We start from the raw sequence: 26,696 nt of genomic DNA on the forward strand, positions 1-26,696 counted from the left end.
TAATAACATGATAAAAATCATAAAAATGATTAATATTTTATTTTTCAGACATCCATATTTTAAATGTAATAGTTTTATAAAAGGAAAGATTGGCAACCTGTTAAAAAGATCTACATGTGAAAAATACATTTAGAAGTTTTAAAAATTTGTGGATATAATTGTTTTTCAGAATTAAGCAGATTGATTACTGGTATCTAGATGGGTCTGTTCCTTTATGTTTTTCAGTCACATAATCTCGATTTCCATAGTTAACACATGTACTTAAAGAAGTTAATCAATGCCTATATGGTCCAAGGTATAATTTGCACACAGTAGTTTTTGGTTTTTATATGGTGGCTCATATGGATCAAAGGTAATGTTCATAAAGAACACTGTTATAGTTGGCTGCAAAGAGACAATTCCACATTTCTAGACAGGGAATATTTTAAGGGTAGAGTTATATCAGCTATGGTGATTGAGTTTAAATATCCCTGCAGGGTCAGGAACAAACCAGCTTTCCCATAAGTCGTTGTGAACACTAGGGAAGTCCCAAGGTTTATGTCTTCCATTCCAGTGGAGTAATTTAGCTTCCTGCAGAAAATGCTCCGAATATCTGGCATCTGGATTCCAGCCTTCATTGTGTTTAGAGAAAAAATAATAGGCTTGTTAGAGAATAACATTTTTGTATTATAAATTGAATACAAGTTCATAGTTTAAAAAAAGGTAAACAAAAGGGTTATACAGTGAATATTCTACCCACCCCATGTCTCCAAATCAACTGTTGTTAGTCTCTTGTGAATCCTTCTAGTAAAGCTATAGCATTGTTTGACCTGTATGCTTGTATATGTATATTTAAAGACAGAATATGAGCATACTGCTACCTCGCCTTTAAAAAAAAATTATTTTATTTCTTTATTTGGACATTGCCTTTTAAAATTACTGTCTTGGGAAACTTTCCACAGCAATACATGTGGATTTACCAAATTATTTTTAGTGACCATATAGAATGATAGATAATTATTTATTGACCAGGTTCCTTATTAAGGACATTTAGATTGTTTCTATCCTATCATTAGCATAAACACAGCAATGAACAGCCCTCTGTGTATGTCTAGTCTATGTGTACAAATATATCTGTAGGATAAAATATTGTAGGTGGAATTGCTGGACTGAAGGGTGTCTGCCTTTCAGTTTTGATAGAGATTGCCACATTGTCCCCGAAGAAGTTCTATTAATTTTCCTCCCACCCAAGAGTTTATAGGGGTTCTTTTTTCTCTGCATTTCACCTCCTTAATGAAAAATGGCAACATTTTCTTTTGAACAGTCTTGTCTTCGTGTAAAATGTGACTAAGATCTACTTTTTAAACAGCTATCTCCACCTGAATATTACTCCCCTCATAAGTCATCACTTCAAGAGACTATGCATTTACCCTAACAGTGTCATTGCTTAGAATATTTTTTAGAATACCTATTCTAGAACTACATTAAGGTGGTGTGAATGTAAAATTTTAAAAAAACTCTATAGCGTTCAACTTTCTTTCCATGAAAAGGAATTTGATGTATATATTATTTAAACAGCTGAAAGTCCATTGAATTATGAGAGGGTTGATTTGCTAGGGTTATGTTATTCTAGTGTACGATGTTAACAACAACACAACCTGGCTTCTGTTACTAATAAACATAGCTGTAACGGCAGCTGCAGAAGAGGAATTAGTTGTTTGAAGCTATCGCAGCATAATTGGAATAATTATCAATTATCAGAGTATATACAAAGAAAATACTCATTTGGGAAGAGGCACCTTCCCATGAAAAGTCTCTACTAAGGGCATCCTCATCTCTCAGCTTCGTAACTGAAGGGCTATGCAGAACTACCTCAGAGGGGCTTGCAGTTTGGGTGATGAAATTGCTTTTAGCTAAATATATTTTGTAAATTTAAAAAATATTAAGCCTGCCTGTTTAGACCCAAACTTAATGCCCATTAGTGTTATGTTGCCCTTCTACCTCCAGAACACCCTAAAACCTCATTTTTCAAATGATTTTTGTGATTTACTTTGCACACTATCCCTGATTCCAAAACCTTCAGCACAGATGGAAGCTCTGTTCTACAAAGAAAAATGACATCTTTCCTTTGGGAAGAATATGTCCCTTCCTACTTGTCAGTAAGTTGGATATTTCTCTCTTTTCTTTTTTTTTTTTCTTTTCTTTTTTTTTCTTTTGAGATGGAGTCTAGCTCTGTCACCCAGACTGAAGTGCAGTGGCATGATTTCTGCTCACTTCAATCTCTGCCTCCCAGGTTTAGGCTGCTATTCTGCCTCAGCCTCCCGAATAACTGGGATTACAGGCGTGTGCCACCATGCTCAGCTAATTTTTCATATTTTCAGTAGAGATGTGGTTTCACCATGTTGGCCAGGCTGGTCCGACCTCAAGTGATCCACCCGCTTCGGCCTCCCAAAGTACTGGGATTACAGGCATGAGCCATCGTGCCTGGTCTAAGTTGGATGTTTCATAAAATGTAATTCTGAGTCTCTGTCTCAAGATCATAAAATGTTGCAACCTTATTGATCTAAGCTCTGCATAACTGTTCCTACACATTTTTAAAAATAGACCTACTTTGATGGGATCTGCACATGGAAAGGTTGATATTTGACCTCATGTTGAACCCAACATGACTCTAAATCAAATCAGACAGAACACTAACTTCCTTGTGGCACTCTTGTGCATACACATGCTCAGGAAAATGAGAGGATTCTGGTAATAATGCAGAAGCAATCCACAGAATTATCGAGAGCAAACAGGAACTCAGCCTCCACAATTATATCCTTTTAAAAAAAAAAAAAAAAAAAAGATTATGGGACATAACACCTTGCAGGGTGGTTGTGAGAATTAGAAATAATATTCACCTTCCTTAACAGAACCTAGTCCAGTTCTTAGCAATGTAATGGACAGTTGGTAAATATAAGTCCATATCCATTGCCTCCAATTCTAAAATAATCCCCAAAGGTCTGAAAAGAAAAGGTTTTTTAATAACTTCTTTGGCAGTAAAACCTAGATCCTACTCAGCACCACATTACCTTTTTAAAATCCAAACCCTTTCTAAACTTCTAAACAGGTCTGGCCCAGGGGTTTTGGATAAGGGATGGTGGCATGTGTTAGAGTGGATGTGAATGTGTCCTCTATGCTAGGCTCTACGCTAAGCCATTTATATGTATTCAGTAACTTACCCAAAATCATAGTTGGGATTCCAATTCATACTCTAAACCCTACACTTGTGTAGTGAATGAAAGACTTAAGGAACTCACAGAGAACAGAGTCAACTGCTTTTTAAAGGATAAATTTTAATGGCAGCTTTCTGAATTCATCCTAAGCCATTATGCTAATTTATTTGGTTTTGTCCACTGTAAGTTACTGCAAGAGAAAGTAAAAGTGTGGCTTGACAGTTCCATAAAGTTTTGAAGTTTTGACAGTGCAAGTGTTCTCTTTTTTTTTTTTTTTTTTTTTTTTTTTGAGACGGATTTTCACTCCTGTCGCCCAGGTTGGAGTGCAGTGGTGCTGTCTTAGCTCACTGCAACCTCCGCCTTCCAGGTTCAAGCGATTCTCCTGCCTTAGCCTCCTGAGTAGCTGGGATTACAGGTGCCTGCCCCCATGCCCAGTGAATTTTTGTATTTTTAGCAGAAACAGTTTTCACCATGTTGATCAGGTTGGTCTTGAACTCCTGACCTCAGGTGATCCACCCGCCTCGGCCTCCCAAAGTGGTGGAATTACAAGTGTGAGCCACCGCTCCCAGCCGAAAGTTCTCTTAACAGTTAATGTTTACTGAGCACATACTATATGCTAAGCATGAGTTTGATGGCTTTCCATAAATCTCCAGAAACACGCCTCTCAGGTAGCTAAGAATATCAGCTGCACTTGCAGAATCTGAGCACTGAGGGTTAAGTCATTTGCCCAAGGTCACCTGGAGGATTTTAATTGAACAACCTGGTGCTGTATGTAGCACCCTCTCCTCGCCATGGTGCTCACTGGATCTATAAAATGCACATTTGCGGCCGGGCATGGTGGCTCGTGCCGTAATCCCAGCAGTTTTGGAGGCCAAAATGGGTGGATCACCTGAGGTCAGGAGTTTGAGACCAGCCTAGCCAACATGTTGAAACCCCATCAGTACTAAAAATACAAAAATTAGCCGGGCGTAGTGGCACACGCCTGTAATCCCAGCTACTCAAGATGCTGAGGCCGGTGAATTGCTTGCACCCGGGAAGCGGAGGTTCCAGCGAGCCAAGATTATGCCATTGCACTCCAGCCTGGGTGGCAGAGCGAGACTCTGTCTCAAAAAAAAAAAAAAAAAAAAAAAAAAAAAGGACATTTGCGTTTTTCTAAATCGTTTTTCTAAAATACTTACCCAGGTGCCTTATGTGCCACAGGGGGTTAATTGTGGAGTACTTCCCATGGAACACAATCAGCATTGGGGAGGTGGCCACCCCTCCTCCCAGGGAGCTGCTATAGAGGTTTTCCCTAAGAAATGAAATAGAAAAACAACATTTGGCCTGGAGGCCCCACAAACTCAGATAAAGTCGAATCTAATATTGTAAATGATGTAAGACATTCTTCCACTATGTACTAAGACTTACGGCCTTTCATTCTCCCCCAACTTCCATTTTGAAAATTGTCAAACATACACAAAATAGTAAAATACCATGAACTCCAATATACATCACCTAGACTAACAGTATTAATATTTTGCCATTTTAACCCCCAAGGTTTTAAATAGTAGTCACAGGAGATCAAATTCGAATCCTACATTATTTAGAATAACTTTACTTGCAAATTCAAGGTTATGATGGTATTAAAATATCCAGATGCACAAGACTGCTAGGCAATACAATGATGTGATAATCGTGTTTGTATTAGAGTTATTTTTATCGTCTCTATTTTAAAACTCTGATAATAAAAAATTATAAATTTTAAAAAACCTTAAAAAGCAAAGTTGATTTTATATAATAATCCTTAATAAGAATCTATGTTGGAAGGGGAAACTCAACTAAGATAAATGAAGATTGTTGGGTGGAAAAGATTCAAGTCACATTTTTCAATGGCTTACTAGGAAAATGTATAATCAGGGACTCCTCACTCCACAGGATCTTGATTCCTCTGATTTATATCTTTTGAGGAAAGATTTTCATTGACTGCCCCCTTTCTTTCTTAACATTGCCTCTGTAAGAAAATCTGACCTCAGATGACTGTGAAATATTTCTAACCCTTGAACTACGCGTGGAAAATTAACTGAATGATTTTGTTTCCAAGCATGGAAAAAATGGTAGAGAAGTCTTCACGTACTCCACATTCTTTTGCATCCATTTCTCCAATTGCTTGGTGATGCGCTGGTGCTTCCATTCTGTCATGTTGGCAACAATCACACCAGGATTGAAAGAGCAGGTGCTGGGGCTAATGCCGAGGTCCTTGATGGCCTTCTTCCGGTAGTCCAGATAGCCCATATATGTATTCTGTAAGGGAACAGGATGTGCATGCTTTTGACCAGTGAATCTTTTGTTTCTGGAAAATGATCATTTTCTTGAAACCTTTGTGCAGTATCTCTGGGTTTCCTCCTGTGTCACTGGCCACTTGGTAGTTTGTTGTTTTTGTTTGTTTTGCTGGTTTCCCTCATTTCTCCAACCTCTAAATGCTGAATGCCCTAGGTCTGAGTGCAGCACTAGTGCCTTTCTCTAGCAATAACTCCATAAACAGCCTTGTCCAGTCTCATGGCTCTAAATGTCACCCATCTGACAGCCCTGACCTCTCCTCTGGACTTCCAACTCCTGCTACATCTGCCATCCAAACGTCTCCTTTCAGATGCTTAGTAAGGCAGCTCCAACTTATATCCCAAAATTGACCCCAATCCTATCCCAAACCTGCTTCCCTGCATCTGCCCCACCTCAGTCAGTGGCAACAACTCTATCCTTCTAGTTACTTGGGCAAAAAACCCGGGGTCATTAGGTCCTCCTTGACTCCTTTTTTCTCACTCTCTTCTCATCCAAATCTTTCAGCAAATCCTGTTGGTCCCATCTTCAAAATGTCGGAAGCCAACCACTTCTCTTGCCACTACTGCTACCTTCCTGTTCAGGCCATACTTGTCACTCACTGGATTTCTGCAAGTTCTTCCTAACCAGTATCCTTGCTTCCACTATTTTCCACACCACTCTGTCTCTAGGTCACTCATCTCCTCTAAGCTCCTCCAATAGCTTCCCATCTCATTCACAGAAGCAGCCAGAGTTCCTAAAATGGCCTGTCATACCCTGTATCATCTGACCCTCCAATACCTCTCCAACTCCTGTTATTCTCCTCTTGATCCCTCAGCAACAGCGACCACCTTTAATGAACCAGACTCACCCCTGCCTCAATGTCTTTACACTTCTTCTTCCCACTTCCTGGAGGGTTTCCCCCCAACCACCTGCACAAGTGGTTCCCTCGATTCTTTCAAGTTTAGATTCAAACAGCACAATCTCAGTGGAGCCTTCCCTGATTACCGTATTTAAAATACAGCCCTGCCTCCACCCCAGTCCTCTGTTAAATATTTTGTTTACTGTCTGTCTGTTCCCACTAGAATGTGAAACACACAAAATCAAGAGTTTTCATTTTGGTCACTGTATTACTAGCACCTAAAACAGTGTCATGCACAGAGTAAGCACTCAATAAGTAGTTTTTGAATGAATGTAGTATGGGGCAGGACATACACATTCTTTCACCCATCTAGACTGTCATCATCTATAATTCCTTAATGTGATGCTCTCAAACCTCACACAGGAGTCATGGAAATACTTGAGTACTTTCTATGCACCAAGTCCTTTTCTAAGAACTTTACATGTACTACCTCATTACTCTCATCTAATAGCTTTGTATGTACTAACTAATCCTCACAATAACTACAAGGGAAGTACTAGTATTACCTCTGTTTGACAAATGAGGTAGAAACAACTGGCTAAGTAAATTGCCTGAGGTCATAAAACTGCCAAGTGATAGTGCCAAGATTTTGACAAAATCGAATCTGGTCGCAGAGCCTATGCTTTGAAGTGCCTTAAAATGCCACACACATAAAATTATTTGCTAGAAGCTTTTTTGAAAAACAGCATTCAACTCTTAATAACACCTCTTATTTCAAAGCTACCCCTTCGGTTTCAGCATTGCATGTAGGTTCAACTTTCCTCAGTTCCATCAGAGTAAGGAGATCTTTACCCTTAACAAAATCAATATTTTCTTCTACTGGAAGGGGGCTAAAAACGATGGTCAAAACTCTGAAAATAGAACCAATGGTTCAGCAAGTCTCTTTAACAGAAAACATCATCTCTGACAGAGAGCATGGTGATGAGCCACCTAGGTAACAATGATCATTTCTGGAGCTTTTATTTCATGCTGGACACTTGGACATCATGTTATTTCATTATTGCTCACAAAGACACAACAAAGTAGACATGATTGTTCCCATATTTCAGGTAAGGAAGGTGGGACTTCGCAGGGTTAAAGTAAGTCACTCCAGAGTTGGTAAGGCATGGAGCTGAGATATGACCCAAAGTCCCAGACCCCTGTACTGTTCTGCCTCCCAGCAGTCCAGACTGGCCCATAAGGATTTCAAGGTGGAGGTTACACTCATTTTGAGTTGCAGAGCGGGGAGAAGGGGCCAGAGTTGTAGGGTGAAGGGAGGACTTCCGAGACAGCATATGCCCACCTGAAGTCCCACGAGTCTGTTTATATCCTGAGCAGAGGGCAAATCGCAGTCATCTGAAAAAGCCGCTGCATGGCCCAGGGCCAAGGTGGTGTCATAAAGTTCTTGGATATCACCTGAATTTAGAAACACCAGCAATGAAAACATTATAGCATTTGTTTTCGGGCTAGATAGAGCCTTAGAGCTTAAACAGTTCTTGATTTTGCTATGGGAGAAGAGTATTGGATCCCTGATTTCAAGTGGCTTGACAATTTATTTAGTAAGAGTCGTGCCTACAGATTTAGAAAGCCACTTAATGATGAGCTCAAATTGGCACTGATCTAATTTCTTTATTTCTGTTGCTCAGTAGGTACCACACCAATGCGTATCCTGTTTGTAGTGGAAGAGACAGAGCACAACATTTAAACACCAAAACTTAGCTCACTCCTAAGACTGTCATCTGTGACACTTCATTTCCATACATTATAGGGATATAGGGAAAGGAAAGGCTACCAAGCTATTTATTGCAGGTTTTGACAATCAGAGTCAAACTGGATTGTTTCGGTAAGTATCAACCCGTTTCCAAAATACTTCCACATTTACAACAATACTGTACTCACAACTTAAATAAGCAGTCAAAACTCACTGAGCAATTAGCTATTTGAAAAATGAAGAGAGACAGTTATTCTACTTATCAGCTGCTTCTTTTCCAAGTGTTCTTGGCAGTTAGCGAGAGTACCTTGTACAATTACATCATCGTCCAAATAGATGACTTTCTCGTGTTGGTGGATAAGTAGAGGGAGATAAAATCGAACAAAATTCAGCTGTTAAAACAACAAAAGAAATGATGGTGGGGGAGAGGCATATGGCTTAGTGTCTTCTGGGGGTACTGGAGAGTCGGCTTTGACCATGGCCTCCGCTTAGCTCCAGGTTTGGAGCGGAATGAAACAGGAGCTAGCAAGATGTCTCATCTGAGCTTCCCAGTGCCCAACTTATCTGAGGCCTGGGGCTGAAGCCAGCGCTGGCGGATCAGCCGATCTCCTAGATCCAAACCCCCTAGTGCTGAGGCTGTTGCTACTTTCATCTCTGTGAACTGCTGCAGTGGGAGTCACAGAGGCTCCTTAGTCAATCTTTTACGGCACAAATCACCTGCCTTTCTCTACATGCAGTAATGTTGATAATTGTCAATTAAATCAGCCTTAAATACACACACACACACACACACACACACACACACACACACACAGACACGTGTCATCCCAACAGCAAGCTCAACCTTTTAGCTCCTTGAACCAGAAAAAGGAGCAGAATGACCTGTGTGTAGGAACTTCGAAGTTTCATTACTGACAACATTGCTTAATCTGAAGTCTTAGCTTGTACTCTGACAATATCTGGAACTGGGGAGAGACCATATCATGGACAGAGGTCTCAGAATTAAGTAAATTTTCAGGGATGAATTTAAGTAACAATCATATGTAGAAGGTGGCCGCAGTTTCTGTAAAACTGCTATCAAAAACACCACTCTTTTCTTTTTTTCTTTTTTGAGACAGGGTCTCACTCTGTTGCCCAGGCTGAAGTGCAGTGGCATGATCACAGCTCACTACAGCCTCGAACTCCCAGGCTCAAACAATCCTCCCACCTCAGCCTCCTGAGTAGGTAGCTAGGACTACAGGGGTATGCCATCATGCCTAGCTAATTTAAAAAAAAAAATTTTTTTTTTTGAGACAGAGTCTCACTTTGTCGCCTAGGCTGGAGTGCAGTGGCATGATCTCAGCTCACTGCGACCTCTGCCTCCCGGGTTCAAGCAATTCTCCTGTCTCAGCCTCCTGAGTAGCTGTGACTACAGGTTCTTGCCACCACACCCAGCTAATTTTTGTATTTTTAGTAGAGACAGAGTTTCACTATGTTGGCCAGGCTGGTCTTGAACTCCTGACCTCGTGATTCGCCTGCCTCAGCCTGCCAAAGTGTTGGGATTACAGGCGTGAGCAACCATGCTTGGTCACTAAATAAAACTTTTAAAGTATAAATGGGGTCTCAATATGTTGCCCAATCTGGTCTCAAACTCCTGAGCTCAAGCAATCCTTCCCGCTCAGACTCCCAAAGTGCTGGGATTACAAGCACGAGCCAGCGCGTCCGGCCAAAAACACCACTTGTTATGCAAGAGAGGGTCCCTTTGGTAAGAACTCTTGTGGTAAAATACCTTAAGATTCCCAACGCTAGGAAAAGAGTTGGTGTCTCCTGAATATATTATCTTAGTCAGTACTAGGAAGTATATACTCCATCATGCTACTGTTTTTTCTTAGTTGTCGGATACTCAGAGGCAGATTTAACGTACAATCATAGTTAAATATCCCAACAGCTGGTGGGTTTGGAATACTTTTTCCTGGCCTCAGCTACCTCGCCCTCCTCCAGCTCCCACCCCCACAGACATATTCACACCTGTAAATGCATTCTACATTTTTTTTTAACGCTTCATTTCTTCTTTAATAAACTTCATTGTGCTTCTATAAACCATCTTACATCCTTTCTGTAGCAGCTGGCTTATAAATTATACATAAGCAGAGTTTGGCGGAGATCAACACCACAAGGCTTCAAAAATAATATTCCACATGCATCCCGGTGACTAGCACTCCTTTACTCAACATAGGTCTCACCAAGGACTGTCCCCAGCACCTGTGTGCTCCCTACTTACGGGCTGGAGCAATTCAGGCCTCGATGAGTCTGGTCTGATCTTCCCTTTGAGGACCATCGGGTTGAATTCCACGATTTTGAAGTTTATTTCTCTCAGTTTGGAATGTTCAATCCATTTTCTAAAAAGATGACCAAAAAACCTCTAGTATACCCTTCAATTCTTTCCTCCGTTTGCCTATTGCCCCAGGGTCAATCTGTTGCCTCCCTAGAAAGTTAAAATTAAAATGTGTGTAAATTTAGTAGAGTTTAGTCCAATAAATCCTTCTGACTTTTATCCCCATCTGGTGTGACTTTAAATCTTTTTTTCCCCTCAATCACGTAACTCTTTCTGCAAAGGAAATGAAGCAAAATAGTAATAACCAAATGTCTCCCCAGATCCAAATAATTTCCCCAGGAAACAGGAAGAATGAAAAGTGTTCTTTCTTATAAAGCAGCATCTGTGATTGCTGGTACTGTCTTCGCCATGTGGTAACAGCTCTGAAATGTTGTGAAACAGGACATTCTGAACCCTCAACTTTGATCGAAGTCATTTTTACTCTGTGGTTTCGACTCCAAGGCTGATTTGAATTTACCTTTGTCTCTTTGATTTGGTCCCTTGATCTTCCCCATCTGTCTTCATTCCCCATCTCTTCCCCCTCCCTCTCCCCTTCTGTTTTCTTGGTCTTGCAGAATTTTTGTCTTGTATCCAATTCATAATGAGATTCTTGGTAGAAATAATCTCAAAATAAAATGTCCAATGACTAAAGTCACCTAGGGTAGTATTTGTTGTTGACTAAAAATCAACAAAAGAATTAAATGTGAACAAAATTTAGATCTGCAAAATCTGAAAAAATAATTGGTCATATCAATTAAAAAAAGATAGACTAACAGAAAAATAGGCAAGAGACCTGAACACTTACTTCCAAATGGTTACAAAGTGTGTGGGAAAAGTGTTCAATGACATTAGAAATAAGGAAACCTCAAATTTCTAGATAGCACTGGACACTAATCAAAATGGCAAACTTAAAAAGACTGATTATACTGTTAGTGAGAACATGCTGGATGTTACATGAGTGTGTTTACTTTGTGATGATCCAGTAAACTGCACACTGGATTTATACAGTTTTCTGTTTTGGGATTCTACTTCAATGAAAAAATCTTTAAAATATGTAAAAGGGGGCAGGGAGTAGACTGGACAGCAAGAACTGGGAAACAGCCACTGGCCAAAGTCAGAAAGTCATGAGGCTCATGCCTTTTGCTAAGGACAAACCCTTCCCCAGAAACCTTATACATGCCATCCTTTTGGATTTAGTTATCTAGTTTTCATACCCATGGATAGTTAATGGACTGTTAACAACAGGCTAAGTGAATGATGAGCAATAATATGATAAGGAGAGTGAGAAATGAGACAGAAAACCAGAAAGCATACACAACACATCAAAACCCAGGGCAGCCAAGGGCCATTTAGATTACAGGAAAACACCTTACAGATCTCAGTACCTCCTGATGGCACCACTACAAAAACATTTAATTATAAAAGCAGTATGTAAATATATTCTCCTTTTGAATGATCAAATAATACTGAAACACCCTGAATTTCCCTTCATCAGCACCCTCCCGATTCCTCCGTCCTCCCAAGAGATAGTCAGTGTTAACAATTTGATAGCTTTCCAGTTCTTTTTCTTCACAGAAACACATGTTCATGTACACACTTATAGTTAGGGGTTTTGAATTTCATAAAGTAGATCATACTATACGAGTTATACTGCAACTAGCTTTTTCCACTTAACAATATGCCTTGGGAATCTCCTATGTCTGTTTAGACAGAGTGCCTTCTTTTTTTAACATCTGGATCATATTTCACAGTTCATTTAAATATTCTTCCATTGGTGGACATTTCAGCACTTTGAAATGTTTTCACTAGTTCACATAATGCTGAAACTAGCATTGTTGTACACATATTTTGGTAATATGTGCTAGAATTTTTGTAGTACAGATTCCTGGAAGAGGAAACGGCATGTGAGTCAAATTATATATGCATACAACCTTTTGATAGATATTGCCGTATTGACCTTGCCAAATGCTTTACCAACTTAGAAAATGCACATTGTATAAATAAGGAATAAGCATGTCCACTTGCCTGCACTGGGTACTGTTGTTCTGTTTAATTTTTGCCAACCTGATGAGTGAAGAATTATGTCACTGAAGTGACATATATGTTTTCATTTTTATTTTCATTTTCAACAATGCAAAAATGTTTCAATTCACATTTTCGTATTAATAACATAGGAAAACTTTATTTATTATTTTTTATTTTTGGAGATGCAGTCTCACTCTGTCACCCAGGCTGGAGTGCAGTGGCTCAGCTGATCTCAGTGAGCCTGGAGCCACTGGAGTGCAGTGGCTCAGCTGATCTCAACTGAGTTCAATGATCTCAGCTCACTGCAACCTCCACCTCCTGGGTTTAAGCCATTCTCCGGCCTCAGCCTCCCCAGTAACTGGGATTACAGGCAAGTGCCAATATGTCCAGCAAATTTTTGTATTTTTAATAAAGACGGGGTTTCGCCATGTTGGCCTGGCTAGTCTCAAATTCTTTTTTTTTTTTTTTTTTTTTTGAGATGGAGTCTTGCTCTGCCGCCCAGGCTGGAGTGCAGTGGCCGTCTCTCAGCTTACTGCAAGCTCCGCCTCTCGGGTTCAAGCCATTCTCCTGTCTCAGCCTCCCGAGTAGGCTAGTCTCAAATTCTTGACCTCAGGTGATCTGCCCGCCTTGGCCTCCCAAAGTACTAGGATTACAGGAGTGAGCCACTGCGCCTAGCCTTATTTATTTATTTTTAGCTGAAACAAGGTCTCACTCTGTTGCCCAGGCTGGAGTTAAGTGGTGCAATCTTATCTCACAGTAGCCTCAAACTCCTGAGCTCCAGGGATTCTCCCACCTCAGCCTCCCATGAAGCTACATATAACCACCCTCGGCTAATTTCTAAAATTCTTGGTAGAGACAGAGGTCTTGCTATGTTGCCCAGGCTGCTCTCGAGCCTGACCCCAAGTCGTCCTTTTTCCTTGGCCTCCCAAAGTATTGGAAATATAAGAGTAAGCCATCTCACCCAGCCTAAAATACCTTTTCACGTTTATTGGCCATTTGTATGTTTTTCCTCTGTGAATTGTCTGGTTATATTCTGTGCCCATTTTTTAACTATGTTTTTAAAATTTTCATGTTTTTAAAATTTTTGTAACAATTCTGTATTTTGGATAGTAATTCTTTGTCTATAATAGATGTTAAAAATACTTTGTCCTGGTCAGGAGCGATGGCTCACGCCTGTAATCCCAGCACTTTGAGAGGCCGAGGCGGGTGGATCACGAGGTCAGGAGATCGAGACCATCCTGGCCAACATGGTGAAACCCCGTCTCCACCAAAAATACAAAAAAATTGGCCGGGTGTAGTGGCGGGCGCACCTGTAGTCCCAGCTACTCGGGAGGCTGAGGCAGGAGAATGGTGTGACCCGGGAGGCGGAGCTTGCAGTGAGATCACACCACTGCACTCCAGCCTGGGCAACTCCTTCTCAGGAAAAAAAAAAAAAAAAAAAATTTGTCCTAATCTATTGTATGAATAGCTTCACTTGTATTTTTCATCATTGTAAAGTTTTTCAGTGTATGCAGTCAAATCTGTGCACTTTTGTTGATGATTTCTGGGCTCAGAGAGACATACTCCATACCAAAATTTTACAATTATCTTTCATTTTTATAATATGTTCAAATTTTAATTTTCTGTTTATTTCTTCTTAATCCAAAAATAAAGGAAATCTATTTAAGGAAATATAAGAAAGTAGAGGCCAGGTGTGGTGGTTCACACCTGTAATCCCAGTATTTTGGGAGTATGAGGAGGGAGGATTGCTTGAACCCAGGATTTCAAGATCAACTTAGGCAACAAAGCTCTCCACAAAAAATTAAAAAATAAACTGGGTGTGGTAGCATGCACCTGTAGTCCCAGCTACTTGGAGGTGGAAACAGAAGGACTGCTTGAGCCAAGGAGGTCAAGGCTGCAGTGAGCTGTGATTGCACCACTCCACATTCCAGTCTGGGCAACACAGCAAGATCCTATAAGAAAGAAAAGAAAAGCGAAAGGGAAAGGGAAAGGAAAGGAGGGAAGGAAGGAAGGAAAGAGAAAGAAAGAGAGAGAAAAAGAAGGAAAGAAAGAAAGAGAGAGAGAGAAGAAGGAAAGAAGGAAGGAAGAAAAGAAGAAAAGAAAGAGAAAAGAAAAGAAAGAAAGAAAGAAAGAAAGAAAGAAGAAAGAAGAAAGAAAGAAAGAACGAAATAAAGAAAAAAGAAAGAAGAGGAAGAAGGAAGGAAAGAGGAAAGAAGGACGGACGGAAGGAAGTACTGAAGGAAGGACGACCCCTGGGGGGGATTTCTTTCTTTCTTCTTCCTTCCTGTCCGATTTTCCTTCCTTCTTCCTCTCCTCTTCCTTCCTCCCTTTCCCTACGCCCTCCCCCCTCTCCCTCTTAATCCTCATCTTTTGCCTTTCTTTTTCTTTGGTCTTTGGCGGTGAAAGGAAACAGAAAGTGCCGAAGTCTGCAAGACACAACTTACCGTATTCGAGTCAGAGTATTCCGGAGTCCCACTACATAGAACAAGATGTTGGCGTCAGTGTTGCTGTAGATGCTATTAATGGCAGCCATAGTGGCACCCATCCTCCCTGCTGCAGCACAAATCACCACAGGAATCTCTTCTTCCAGTTCTTCAGGAGTCTCAGATTCATCATCTGGAAACATCAAAATTGGTGTCTTGGAACATGAAAGAATTTCACAGTAGAGCCAGTTTAATGCATCTTCCACACTCCTGGGGGAAGATGGCATAGTGTGGAAGAGGCTGCTGATTGTTCTCCAATATCTAGTCGTTCTGTCTTCCCTTAGAAAAGAACTTTGGAATTTTAGCTGGCACATAGCCAACCACAAAGACTGGTTTACCAGACTCCCGTGCAGCTCTATATGATTGAGTTCTGACCAATGGGATGTTAGTAATGTGTGCCACTGCTGGGTCTACCCTTCAAAGGAATGCTCACCTACCCCCTTGCCTTTCCCCTTTCCCATTGGGTGGACTGTTGATATGATGGCAGGAGTTAGAGTAGCCAGCTTACACTACAAGATGGAAGCTACTTGTTGAGGTCACCGAAACTATAATATAGACGGGATCTTGATCTGGATAACTGTGGAACTGATACATCAGACTTATACTTGAGAGAAGAAATAAACTTCTATTTTGTTTATGTCACTATTGAAACCATACTCCCAAAGAGTTAAAGAAACCAATGACTAATACAAATTCTTGAGTTTGCAGAATGATAGATTAGAACAAAAAAAATTGCTGAAATGATGAAACTCTCTCTCCTTCTGAGATTAAGAAACTGGCTGAAATCAGTTGGAGCCAATCTGGTCAACTGAAGTTTGTTCAGAACAAGCTTGCTGATGTCACAGCTTGGATTTCCGCCCCGTGTTTCATACTAACTCCTCCCAGATTTGCACATGAGACCCACGAGGTAGCATGAAGAGATAACTGTGCATGCCCCAGGACTTTTTAGACCTCCTCTTCCCTTCCATCAATCACCTACTAATCCCAGAATCCACCCCTGAGCCTTTTCTAATAAAATTACTGCCTTAAAAGCTCCTGTCTCCTTGTTAGTCGATTTACAAGAAAAAGCTTTGCTTTTCTCAGAACCCAGGGTCATAGTGTTGGATTCTAGCACATCAGACAGCGAGCCCTTTTGATCATAACACAAAATCTATTATTTTGGAGCTATCTTACAGGAGCCAATTGGTTAGCCTAAAACACACACACAGTTAAAAAACATAGAAGGAACTGAAAAGCCTCATTTGTCCAACAGTCCTCAGCTCTTCCCTGCATCAGAATATTTACTTTGCCTACACTGCTATAAGATACTCGTGATTTTCCCTCTCCTATCCCCACTCTAGTCAAGTTTCTCAAACGTTGACAGCAAGAGGAAGGAGGTAAAGGAAAGAGCATGAGTAATGCACAAGATAAATAATTTTTCTTTTGAGCCTGGCTATGCTATAAAATACCAAAGCCATAACATCATACTTTAGAGTCACAATACAACTTTCAGCCATGGAGAAGAATAATGATCCATAAGTAGAGTATCCAGTATCCACTATAAAGTACTCATCTGATTTTTACTTAAAGCTCTCTCTCTCTCTCTGTGTGTGTGTGTGTGTGTGTGTGTGTGTGTGTGTGTGTGTGTGTGTGTCTCCACCCCCTTTCTCCCCCTGCCCCTTCTCTTTCCAGATCCTTTTTGGAAAACCTCTATCCCTGAGGTCCAGGGTAGTTCTAGCTGATATTTCATTCAATAAACATTTCTTGAAACTAACTACCAGGTACTATGTTTTGTGTAATTTAAGACACGTTGAATGGCCTCCTCTTTCCCCTTCTACATCTTTTCTACCAGCTAGCTACTGCATCTGAAATTTCCACCGCTAAAATAATTTTGTTTTCGCAATATATATACTGACATGAGAGAATGCTCATAAAACACTGTTAAGGAGGAAAAGAATACAAAATTCTCTCTAGTATTTGATCACAATTTGATACATACATATTTGCAAATGGACCTATGTCTATTTATGGAGTTAGGAGTGATTTTGATTTTATTTATATTTCTTATACTTTCCAAAGCAACTAAAGTAACCATGATATGGTACGGCTCTGTGTCCTCACCCAGATCTCATCTTGAATTGTACCCCCATAATTCCCACATGTTGTGGGAGGGACCAAGTGGGAGATAATGTGAATCATGGGGGTGCTTTTCCCTATACTGTTCTCATGGTAGTGAGTAAGTGTTATGAGATCTGATAGTTTTATCAGGGATTTCTGCTTTTGCATCTCTCACTTTCTCTTGCTGCTGCCATGTTAGAAGTGCCTTTCACCTCCTGCCATGATTCTGAGGCCTCTCCAGTCATGTGGCACTGTAAGTCCTATTAAAACTCTTTTTCTTCTCAGTCTCAGGTATGTCTTTATCAGCAGCATGAAAACGGACTAATACAGTAAATTGGTACCTGTAGAGTGGGACGTTGCTGAAAAGATATCAACAAATATGGAAGCAACTTTGGAACTGGGTGACAAACAGAGGTTGGAACAGTTTGGAGGGGTCAGAAGAAGACAGGAAAATGTAGGAAAGCTTGGAACTTCCTAGAGACTTGTTGAATGGCTTTGACCAAAAGCCAGTTAGAGACATAGACAATAAGGTCCAGGGTGAGGTGGTCTCAGATGTAGATGAGAAACTTGTTGGGAACTGAAGCAAAGGTGACTTTTGTTATCTTTTAGCAAAGAGACCGGGGGATTCTGCCCCTGCCCTAGAGATTTGTAGAACTTTGAACTTGAGAGAGAGAATTTAGGATATCTGGTGGAAGAAATTTCTAAGCAGGCATTCCAGTTTTATAAAGTTTTATAAAGGAAGTAGAGCACAAAAGTTCAGAAAATTTGCAGCCTGACGATGTGATAGAAAAAAAACAAAACAAACAATTTTTAAGGAGAAATTCAAGCTGGCTGCAGAAATTTGCATAAGTAACAAGGAGGAAAATGTTAATCCCCAAGACAATGGGGAAAATGTCTCCAGGGCATGTCAGAGGTCTTCACAGCTGCCCCTCCCATCACAGGCCCAGAGGCCTAGGAGAAAATGGTTTTGTGGGCTGGGCCCAGGGTCCTGTGCTGTATGCAGCTTAGGGACTTGGTGCCCTGCAACCCAGCCACTCCAGCCATGGCTGAAAGGGACCAACATAGAACTTGGGCTGTGGCCTCAGAAGGTGCAAGCCCCAAGCGTTGGCAGCTTCCACATGGTGTTGAGCCTCTGAGTGCACAGAAGTAAAAAAAATGGAGTTTGGGAACCTCCACCTACATTTCAGAAGATGTATGGAAATGTCTGGATGCCCATGCAGAAGTTTGCTGCAGGGGCGGGGGCCTCATGGAGAACCTCTGCTAGGGTAGTACAGAGGAAATGTGGGGTAAGAGCCCTCACACAGAGTCCCTACTGGGGCACTGCCTAGTGGAGCTGTGAGAAGAGGGCCACCATCCTCCAGATCCCAGAATGGTAGATCCACTGACAGCTTGCACTGTTGCTGGAAAAGCTACAGCCACTCAATGCCAGCCTGTGAGAGCAGCTGGGAGGGAGGCTGTATCCTGCAAAGCCACAGGGTAGAGCTGCCCAAGACCATGGGAACCCACCTCTTGCATCAGCATGACCTGGATGTGAGACCTAGAGCCAAAGGAGATCATTTTGGAGCTTTGAAATTTGACTGCCCTGCTGGATTTTGTACAAGCATGGGGCCTGTAACCTCTTTGTTTTGGCCAATTTTTCCCGTTTGGAATGGCTGTATTTACCAAATACCTGTACCCTGACTGTATCTAGGAAGAGGAAGTAACCAGCTTGCTTTTGATTTTACAGGCTCATAGGCAGAAGGAACTTGTCTCAGATGAGACTTTGGATTGTGAAGTTTTGAGTTAATGCTGAAATGAGTTAAGACTTTGGGGGACTGTTAGGAAGGCATGATTGGTTTTGAAATGTGAGGACATGAGATTTTGAGGGACCAGGGGCGGAATGATACAGTTTGGCTCTGTGTCTCCACCCAAATCTCATCTTGAATTGTACTCCCATATTTCCCACATGTTGTGGGAGGGACCCAGTGGGAGATAATGTGAATCATGGGGGTGGTTTCTCCCATACTGTTCTCATGGTATTGAATAAATGTCATGAGATCTCATGGTTTTATAGGGAATTTCCACTTTTGCATCTCTCACTTTTTTCTGCTGCTGCCATGTAAGAAGTGCCTTTTGCCTCCCACTTGATTCTGAGGCCTCCCCAGTCATGTGGAACTGAAAGTCCGGTTAAACCTCTTTTTTCCCTCAGTCTTAGGTATGTCTTTATCAGCAGCATGAAAACAGACTAATACAAACCATGAGTTATTTTCATAAACAAACCCAAAAGAAAGTTTCTTAAGGATTATTCCTTTTGGACTAAGTTATAATGTTATGGAGGTATCATGTGACATGTTACCTGCTGCCCGTGAAGTGATCTGCTAAAAATGCGAATTTGTCTATGTTTCTTCATTGCTGGAAAGTTCCTCATTGGTTCCTAAAAGGTAAAGCCACATTTCTTCGCCTGGCACACAAGGCCCCTTATGATCTAGCCCCTGCTCACTTTTCCAGCCTCACCTCCTTCTATTTTAGCAACACAAAACTCCTCGTGGTTCCCTGAACACTACTCTTATCTTAGTGCCTTTGCACATGATGTTCCCAATGCCTGGAATGTTTTCAATATCCTTTTCTGCATGGCTAACCCTTACATAGTCATTTCAAATGCAGTATCAACATCAGATCCTCTGGGAAGCCTTTAACAGCTCCCTACACAAATTAACACACATCTTCTCTATGCTGTGGCCTTGCCTATGGTTGAATTTATTAATTGCATTGGAATTTATTTGGTTGCATGTCTTCCCTCTTTCTCCTATTATACTCGGAGCTCTGTGAGGACGGGTATCTTGTTCATCTCTGTATCCTCTGCAGCTGTCCTAGTGCCTGGCACATAGTAGATTCTCAATACAATCTGAACAGATGAGTGAATATTAGATATCTCTATTTGAGCACTTGCCACAATGCACTGGAAGAATCTATTTATGTGTCTGTCTCCTCCACTAAACTATAAGCTCATTATACTATCCCCACTGAGTCTGGCACTTTGGAAGTGCTTAATGAAAGTTTGCTGGAATGAACTAAATGGAATTGATGAATGAGCTTCAGAAAACAGGGCCCTTGAGGAATAAGAGGGAAGGGTCAAAAAGCTGGGGCTGTGCCTGGCTGCCAGACTCAGGCAGAGGCCTTCATCAGACAGTGGGAAGCAGAAGGTAAAAGGAAAGTGTCCTCATAAAAGAGGGGACACTCCAGAAGAAGGTCAAACATTGAGTGTCCAGCTCTGCTGCCAACACATGACACTGCCACGCTCCTTAGGGGCCTCTGCCAGATAGAGACACTGAGCACTAACCTAAGGCAAAAATGCTGCTCTCTGCCAAAAAGTTTGCCCTGGACAGAAAGAAGGACAAATGCACACTGGAGAAATGTGGCGGAAAGGCTTATCAACTGTACCTTCGTCATCAATGCTCCATCCTTGCAGTTTCTTTAGGAATTATCTGCTCCACTATTCGGATTCATTGTACCAACTGGTGCCTGAGCCAAAGCATTAAAAGGTTGGCTACAGGAAACTATTTTGTGCCTAACAAAAATAGTAAACATCACAATGCTGGCAAAATGGAATAGAAATGATACTGCCTTCGTCCATTCCATAAGCAGCTCTGATCAAGCCACGCCTATTCCTAGAAGAAAGGAAATCTGCTCTCCTAATGCCATGACTCAGAATTCATTTCCAATAAGGATTGTTTTAGCCAAGTGTATCAGCTTACCTCTCCCCAAGTGGGACAGCTGTGAGTGACCAGCACACTAATCACAAGAAAAGTATTGGGAGATTACATGCAATGTCACAATGGAGATATTACAGAGAATGCTGCCATGTTTTACTTGAACATAGGACTTCACAGGACCTCTGGACATTAACTTAGAACACTAGTTCTTTGAATTAATGTTTTTTTAAATTATAAAAAGTAATATGCAGCCGGGCGCGGTGGCTCAAGCCTGTAATCCCAGCACTTTGGGAGGCTGAGACGGGTGGATCACGAGGTCAGGAGATCGAGACCATCCTGGCTAACATGGTGAAACCCCGTCTCTACTAAAAATACAAAAAACTAGCCGGGCGAGGTGGCGGCGCCTGTAGTCCCAGCTACTCGGGAGGCTGAGGCAGGAGAATGGCGTGAACCCGGGAGGCAGAGCTTGCAGTGAGCTGAGATCTGGCCACTGCACTCCAGCCTGGGTGACAGAGCGAGACTCCGTCTCAAAAAAAAAAAAAAAAAAAAAAAAAGTAATATGCAATTATTGAAAAAATTTCAGCCCAAAGAGAAGAGTATTTGGTAAATTGTGACTGTTTTCTGCAGACCTCTCACTCCCACTCCGAAAGTAGACCTCTGCTTTATAACAATATATAACACAACCAGTGTGGTGTGTGCCACCTAAACCCTTCTTCATGGTAATACTAAAGCATATATACCTGGGCCAGGCGCAGTGGCTCACACCTGCAATCCCAGCACTTTGGGAGGCTGATGTGGGCAGATCATCTGAGGTCAGGTGTTTGAGACCAGCCTGACCAACATGGAGAAACCCCATCTCTCCTAAAAATACAAAATTAGCCAGGCATGGTGGCACATACCTTTAATCCCAGCTACTTGGGAGACTGAGGCAAGAGAATCACTTGAACCTGGAGGCGGAGGTTGTGGTGAGCCAAGATGGCACCATTACACTCCAGCCTGGGCAACAAGAGTGAAACTCTGTCTCAAAAAAAAAAAAAAAAAAAAAAAAAAAAAAAAAAAAAAAAAGAATATATACCTTAAACACTTATTATTTAAAAGCCAAAATGGAATCATATTTTTCAGTCTCTTCTGCAACTTCCTTTTCCCACTTAACATACCACAAGCATTCTTCCATGCCAACACTACATTCGTTTGAATGGTATTTTGTAACATCGATTTTTAAAAATTTTAACACGGAATGGATAAACATGTGATAACGGATCCATTCATGTGGTCCAAATGCTTTGTTTCTCTGTACAGGTCTGATTAGTCAGTCAGGATGTGCATTTCTTTCGAGCTGTTTTAACAACTGTTTTAAACCCTATCCACTTCCTTCCCTGAAGAAGGGAGTCTGTGGTGGGATTAGCTGAGCGAATGTGTTGGTTTATGAGCAGGGATTGAAGCATGAAGAGTGGAGTCAGTTCAGACGACATTCGTCTTTATGTGACTTCCTTCTCTCTCTCTCTTTTAGAACAGCTTATTGAGGTATACATACTGCTATGGACTGAATTGTGTCCTCCAGAGTCCATTTGTTAACATCTTAGCTCCCAGCATCTCAGGATGTCAGTGCACTTGGAGACAGAGCCTTTAAAGAGGCAATTAAGTTAAAATGAAGTCATTTGGTAGGCCTTATCCCAGTAAGACTGGTGTCTTGATAAGAGGAGGAAAAGAGGAGAATCACGCTGAGGGTCACAACCAGGAGTGCAGCACAGAGAAAAGGCCACGTGAGGACACAGCAAGAAGGCGGCCATCTGCACGCCAAGGAGAGAGACCTCAGGAGAAACCAAACCAGCTCGCACCTTGATCCTGGACTTCCAGCCTCCAGAACCAGAGAAAATACGTGTCTATGGTCTAGCCACCTAGTCGGTGCTATTTTGTTATGGTAGCCCAAGCAAACGAATACAGATTTTTTTCAATTTACCCATTGTAAGTGTACAGTTCAATGGTGTTTAGTAAATTTATTGCACAACCATCACCACGATCCAGCTTTAGAAAGTTCCATTGAGCTGGCTGGTCTGCAGTCAATCCATTCCCACTCCCAGCTCTAGGCAACCACTGATCTGCTCTGTGTCTCCATAGATTTTCCCTTTCTAGAAATTTCATACAGATGGACTCATACAATATATGGTCTTTTGGGTCTGACTTCTTTTATTTAGCATAATTTTTTTTCAGGTTCATCCATATTGCAGCTTGTATCAGTCATTTGTTCCTTTTTACTGCTGAAAAGTATTTCATTGTGTGGGATGAATTACATTTTTTGCATTCCTCACTAGTTGATGTACATGTGAATTGTTTCCAGTTTGGGGCTACCATGAATGATGCCCTAAGAGCTTTTGTATATATGTCTTTGTGTGAAAATCATTCTCTTTGCAGATTCTATGTTCATTTAGATCAGATTATACATGTTTTTAATTATTTTTAAATGAATTTTTAAATTACAAAATATAATCAGAAAGAAATGCCAGCTTCCTGGGAATAGGGATGTTGTTTTGTTCACTGCTGTGTTTCCAGTCCCTAAGTGTCTGGCTGAAAAAAAAAACAAACTGTGAAATAAATGTATGTAACACACCAAGTAACTATATTCAGAGTCTCACTCTGTCATCCAAGCAGGAGTGCAGTGGCACTATCAGGGCTCACTGCTGCTTAGACCTCCTAGGCTCAAGTAATGCTCTCATTCCAGCCTCCCAAGTAGCTGGGACTATAGGCATGCCCCACCATGCCCAGGTAATTTTTTGTGTGCATGCAGACGGGGACTTGCTTTGTTGCCCAGGCTGGGCTGGTCTCAAGCACCTGGACTCAAGTGATCCTCCTGCTTCAGCCTCCCAAAGTGCTGGATTACAAGTGTGAGCCACCATTGCCAGACCATAAGTGTATATTTGTTTGATTGATATAAAAAGTAAATCAGCTGGGCATGGTAGCTCATGCCTGTAATCCCAGCACTTTGGGAGGCCAAGGTGGAAGGACAGCTTGAGCCCAGGAGTTCAAAACCAGCCTGGGCAGCATGGCGAAACCCATCTCTACAACAAATACAAAAAATTAGCTGGATGTGGTGGCACACTCCTGTAGTCTCAACTTCCTCGGGGTGCTGAGGCCAGAGGATTGCTTGAGCCCTGGAGGTCAAGGCTGAAGTGAGCTGCTATTGTGCCACTGTATTCCAGCTGGGGCAACAGCGTAAGATTCCGTCTTAAAAAAAAAATTGATTAATTAATTAAAAATGTAATAAACAGTGCTTTTTGATTTTTATGGAGGTTGACTTTGTGTGTGCATTGGAGTTGTGAAGGTGCCATCTCAGGCAATTCACCCCCAAGGGCGGAAACACAGCTCTCAGTACAGCTGGGAGAGAATACAGGGCCAATGAAGGGCCATTTTCAAGTTGAGAGTTATGAGGCTGACTTGCACTGACGGGAATGAACCAGCAGCGAGAGGAGAGAGAGGGCGGTTTCCATAAGCAAAGTCATTAGAAGCTCCAAAGAGATGGTATGTGGAGCAGTGCACTCACCCTGTGGTCCAAGAACCCACAGCATCAGCCTCAACCAGGAGCTTATCGGAAATGCAAATCTTGAGGCCCCACCCCATACCTACTGATCTTACACCTCGTGGGCAGGCCCAGTGCTGTGTTTTAACAAGCTCTCCATGCGACTCTCACACATGCTAAAGTTTGAATAGCACTGACCATCCTAGGTCTCAACTGAAAAGGTGTCCTAGGGTGGATATTCTACTAGCAGGTCTTTGGGAGTTGACCAAGCTGTCACTTGTCCCTGAACCCAGCTATTGAAAGGACCTAGAGGAACACATTCAAACCACATTCCTGGGTATCCCAACTCAATGAATTCCATGTCCGCTCACCTGCATCATTCTTGGACACAGTCCCCTTATGAATTTTCTTATACAGAATCACACAGAGGGTCACAATCAGAAGGAACAGCAGCACCTGATTAACTGAAATAGAAATGGAAACACATTAACATTGAACCGACGAACCTGAAATCACGTGACAAAGTTTAGAATGGTAGTGTGAGTAGATTCCTTCCATGACACAGAGGAGTGGTGTCTGAGACCTTTCTATAAGCAGAGAGCATATAAAGAATTAACCTGGCCAGGTGTGGTAGCTTATGCCTGTAATAACAGTACTTTGGGAGGCCAAGGCATGTGGATCACTTGAGCTCAGGAGTTTCGAGACCACCCTGGGCAACAGAGTGGCACCCTGTCTACACACACACACACATACACACACACACACACACACACACACACACACACACACACACACACAAAATTAGCTGGGTATGGTGGCATGCACCTGTATTCCCAGCTACTAAGGAGGCTGAGATAGAAGGATAGCTTGAGCCTGGGAGGCGGAGGCTGCAGTGAGCCAAGATTACTCCAGCCTAGGTGACCCTGTCTCAAATACAAAAACAAACAAACAGAAAGAATTAACCTGGAACACTATTGTTGCTCAGGGGTCTTGCATCTTTACTGAATTTGTATATCAGTTCTAACAGTTTTTTGCTGGAGTCTTTAGAATTTTCCAAATATAAGATTATATTGGCCAGGTGTAGTGGCTCACACCTGTAATCCCAGCACTTTGGGAGGCTGAGGTGGGCAGATCACATGAGGCCAGGAATTCAACGTCAGCCTGGGCAATATGGTGAAACCCTATCTCTACTAAATATACAAAAATTAGCTGGGCGGGATGGTGCATGCCTGTAATCCCAGCTATTTGGAAGGCTGAGGCATGAGAATTGCTTGAACCTGCGAGGCGGAGGTTGCAGTGAGCCAAGATCACACCGCTGGGCAATAGAGCAAGACCTTTCTTTCAAAATAAAACAAAACAAAAACATATCATCTGCAAACACGGATAATTTGAGTTCTTCCTTTCCTATTTGGATGCCCTTTATTTCTTTTGCTTGTCTGATTGCTCTAGCTAGGGCTTCCAGTACAATGTCGAATAACAATGGTGAAACGCAGCCATCCTTGTCGTGTTCCAGATGTAAGAGGAAAGGCTTTCAGTTTTTCCCCATTTAGTATGATACTAGCTGTGGGTCTGCTGTATGTGGCTTTTATTTTGTTGAATTTATGTGATTCTTCTTTTGAGCCAGTAGTAATTATAAATACATGTTCTTAGCCATTATGACACAGTTGCTTCTCAGTTAATTCAATCCTTGGTCAAGGATGATGTGCAGGCCGGGTGTGGTGGCTCATGGCTGTAATCCCAGCACTTTGGGAGGCCAAGGAGGGTGGATCACTGGAGTCCAGGAGTTTGAGACCAGCCTGGCCAATATGGCAAAACCCCATCTACTAAAAATACAAAAATTAGCCAAGTATTGCACATGCCTGTAGTCCCAGCTATTCAGAAGGCTGAGGCGGGAGAATTACTTGAACCTGGGAGGTGGAGGTTGCAGTGAGCTGAGATTGCGCCACTGCACTCCAGTCTGGGCGACAAAGGGAGACTGTGAGAAAGAAAGAAAAAGGAAAAGAAAAGAAGAAGAAGGAAGGAGAGAGAGAGGGAGAGAGAGGAAAGGAAAGGAAAGGAAAGGAAAGGAAAGGAAAGGAAAGGAAGAAAGAAAGAGAGAAAGAAGAAGAGAAGAAGAAAGAAAGAAAGAAGATAGAAGAAGAAAAGAGAAAAAAGAAAGAAGAAGAAAAGAAAAGAAAGAAAGGAAGGATAATACTGAAAGGAAGAAGGAAAAGGACGGAAGGGAAGGGCAGGAGAGGAAGGGAGTAAGCGAGGAAGGAAGGAAAGGACGGAACGGAGGAGGCAGGAGGAATTAAGGCAGAAGGAATGAAAGACAGTAACGACGAGCTTAAGTCGTGAGTTCCTGTCATGCCTTACATTCCTTCCGGACGTACAGCGTCCTGCGTCCGTCCTTCCGTACGATCACTCCGAAGTAAGGAACCTGCTTCCTGGTAAA

The 26,696-nt window shown here is 41.8% G+C and overlaps 1 protein-coding gene across 1 annotated transcript; it reads right to left on the reverse strand.

Moving 5' to 3' along the window:
• Nucleotides 1-17: 17 nt before the first annotated feature.
• On the reverse strand, nt 18-24,730 carry GLT8D2 (glycosyltransferase 8 domain containing 2). The gene is made up of 8 exons (XM_030939288.1): nt 24,634-24,730; nt 14,921-15,092; nt 10,359-10,476; nt 8,406-8,490; nt 7,691-7,803; nt 5,308-5,474; nt 4,373-4,485; nt 18-611 (listed from the first exon to the last, which is right to left on the reverse strand). The coding sequence occupies exons 2-8, from the start codon at nt 15,019-15,021 to the stop codon at nt 442-444; spliced, it is 867 nt and encodes a 288-aa protein (XP_030795148.1). The 5' UTR covers nt 15,022-15,092; nt 24,634-24,730; the 3' UTR covers nt 18-441.
• Nucleotides 24,731-26,696: the final 1,966 nt, after the last annotated feature.

The sequence above is a fragment of the Rhinopithecus roxellana genome, chromosome 10 (assembly GCF_007565055.1).
Source record: "Rhinopithecus roxellana isolate Shanxi Qingling chromosome 10, ASM756505v1, whole genome shotgun sequence".
Lineage (NCBI taxonomy): Eukaryota > Metazoa > Chordata > Mammalia > Primates > Cercopithecidae > Rhinopithecus > Rhinopithecus roxellana.

What these genes read in the sequence shown, in the direction of transcription:
- GLT8D2 (XM_030939288.1), bottom strand. Translation starts at nt 15,021, where the DNA reads ATGGGTGCCACTATGGCTGCCATTAATAGCATCTACAGCAACACTGAC. An exon ending in AATACTCTGACTCGAATACG is followed by an intron (nt 10,477 to 14,920) that starts GTAAGTTGTGTC and finishes TCATCTTTTTAG; the next exon opens with AAAATGGATTGAACATTCCA. An exon ending in GTGGCACATAAGGCACCTGG is followed by an intron (nt 612 to 4,372) that starts GTAAGTATTTTA and finishes AACACAATGAAG; the next exon opens with GCTGGAATCCAGATGCCAGA.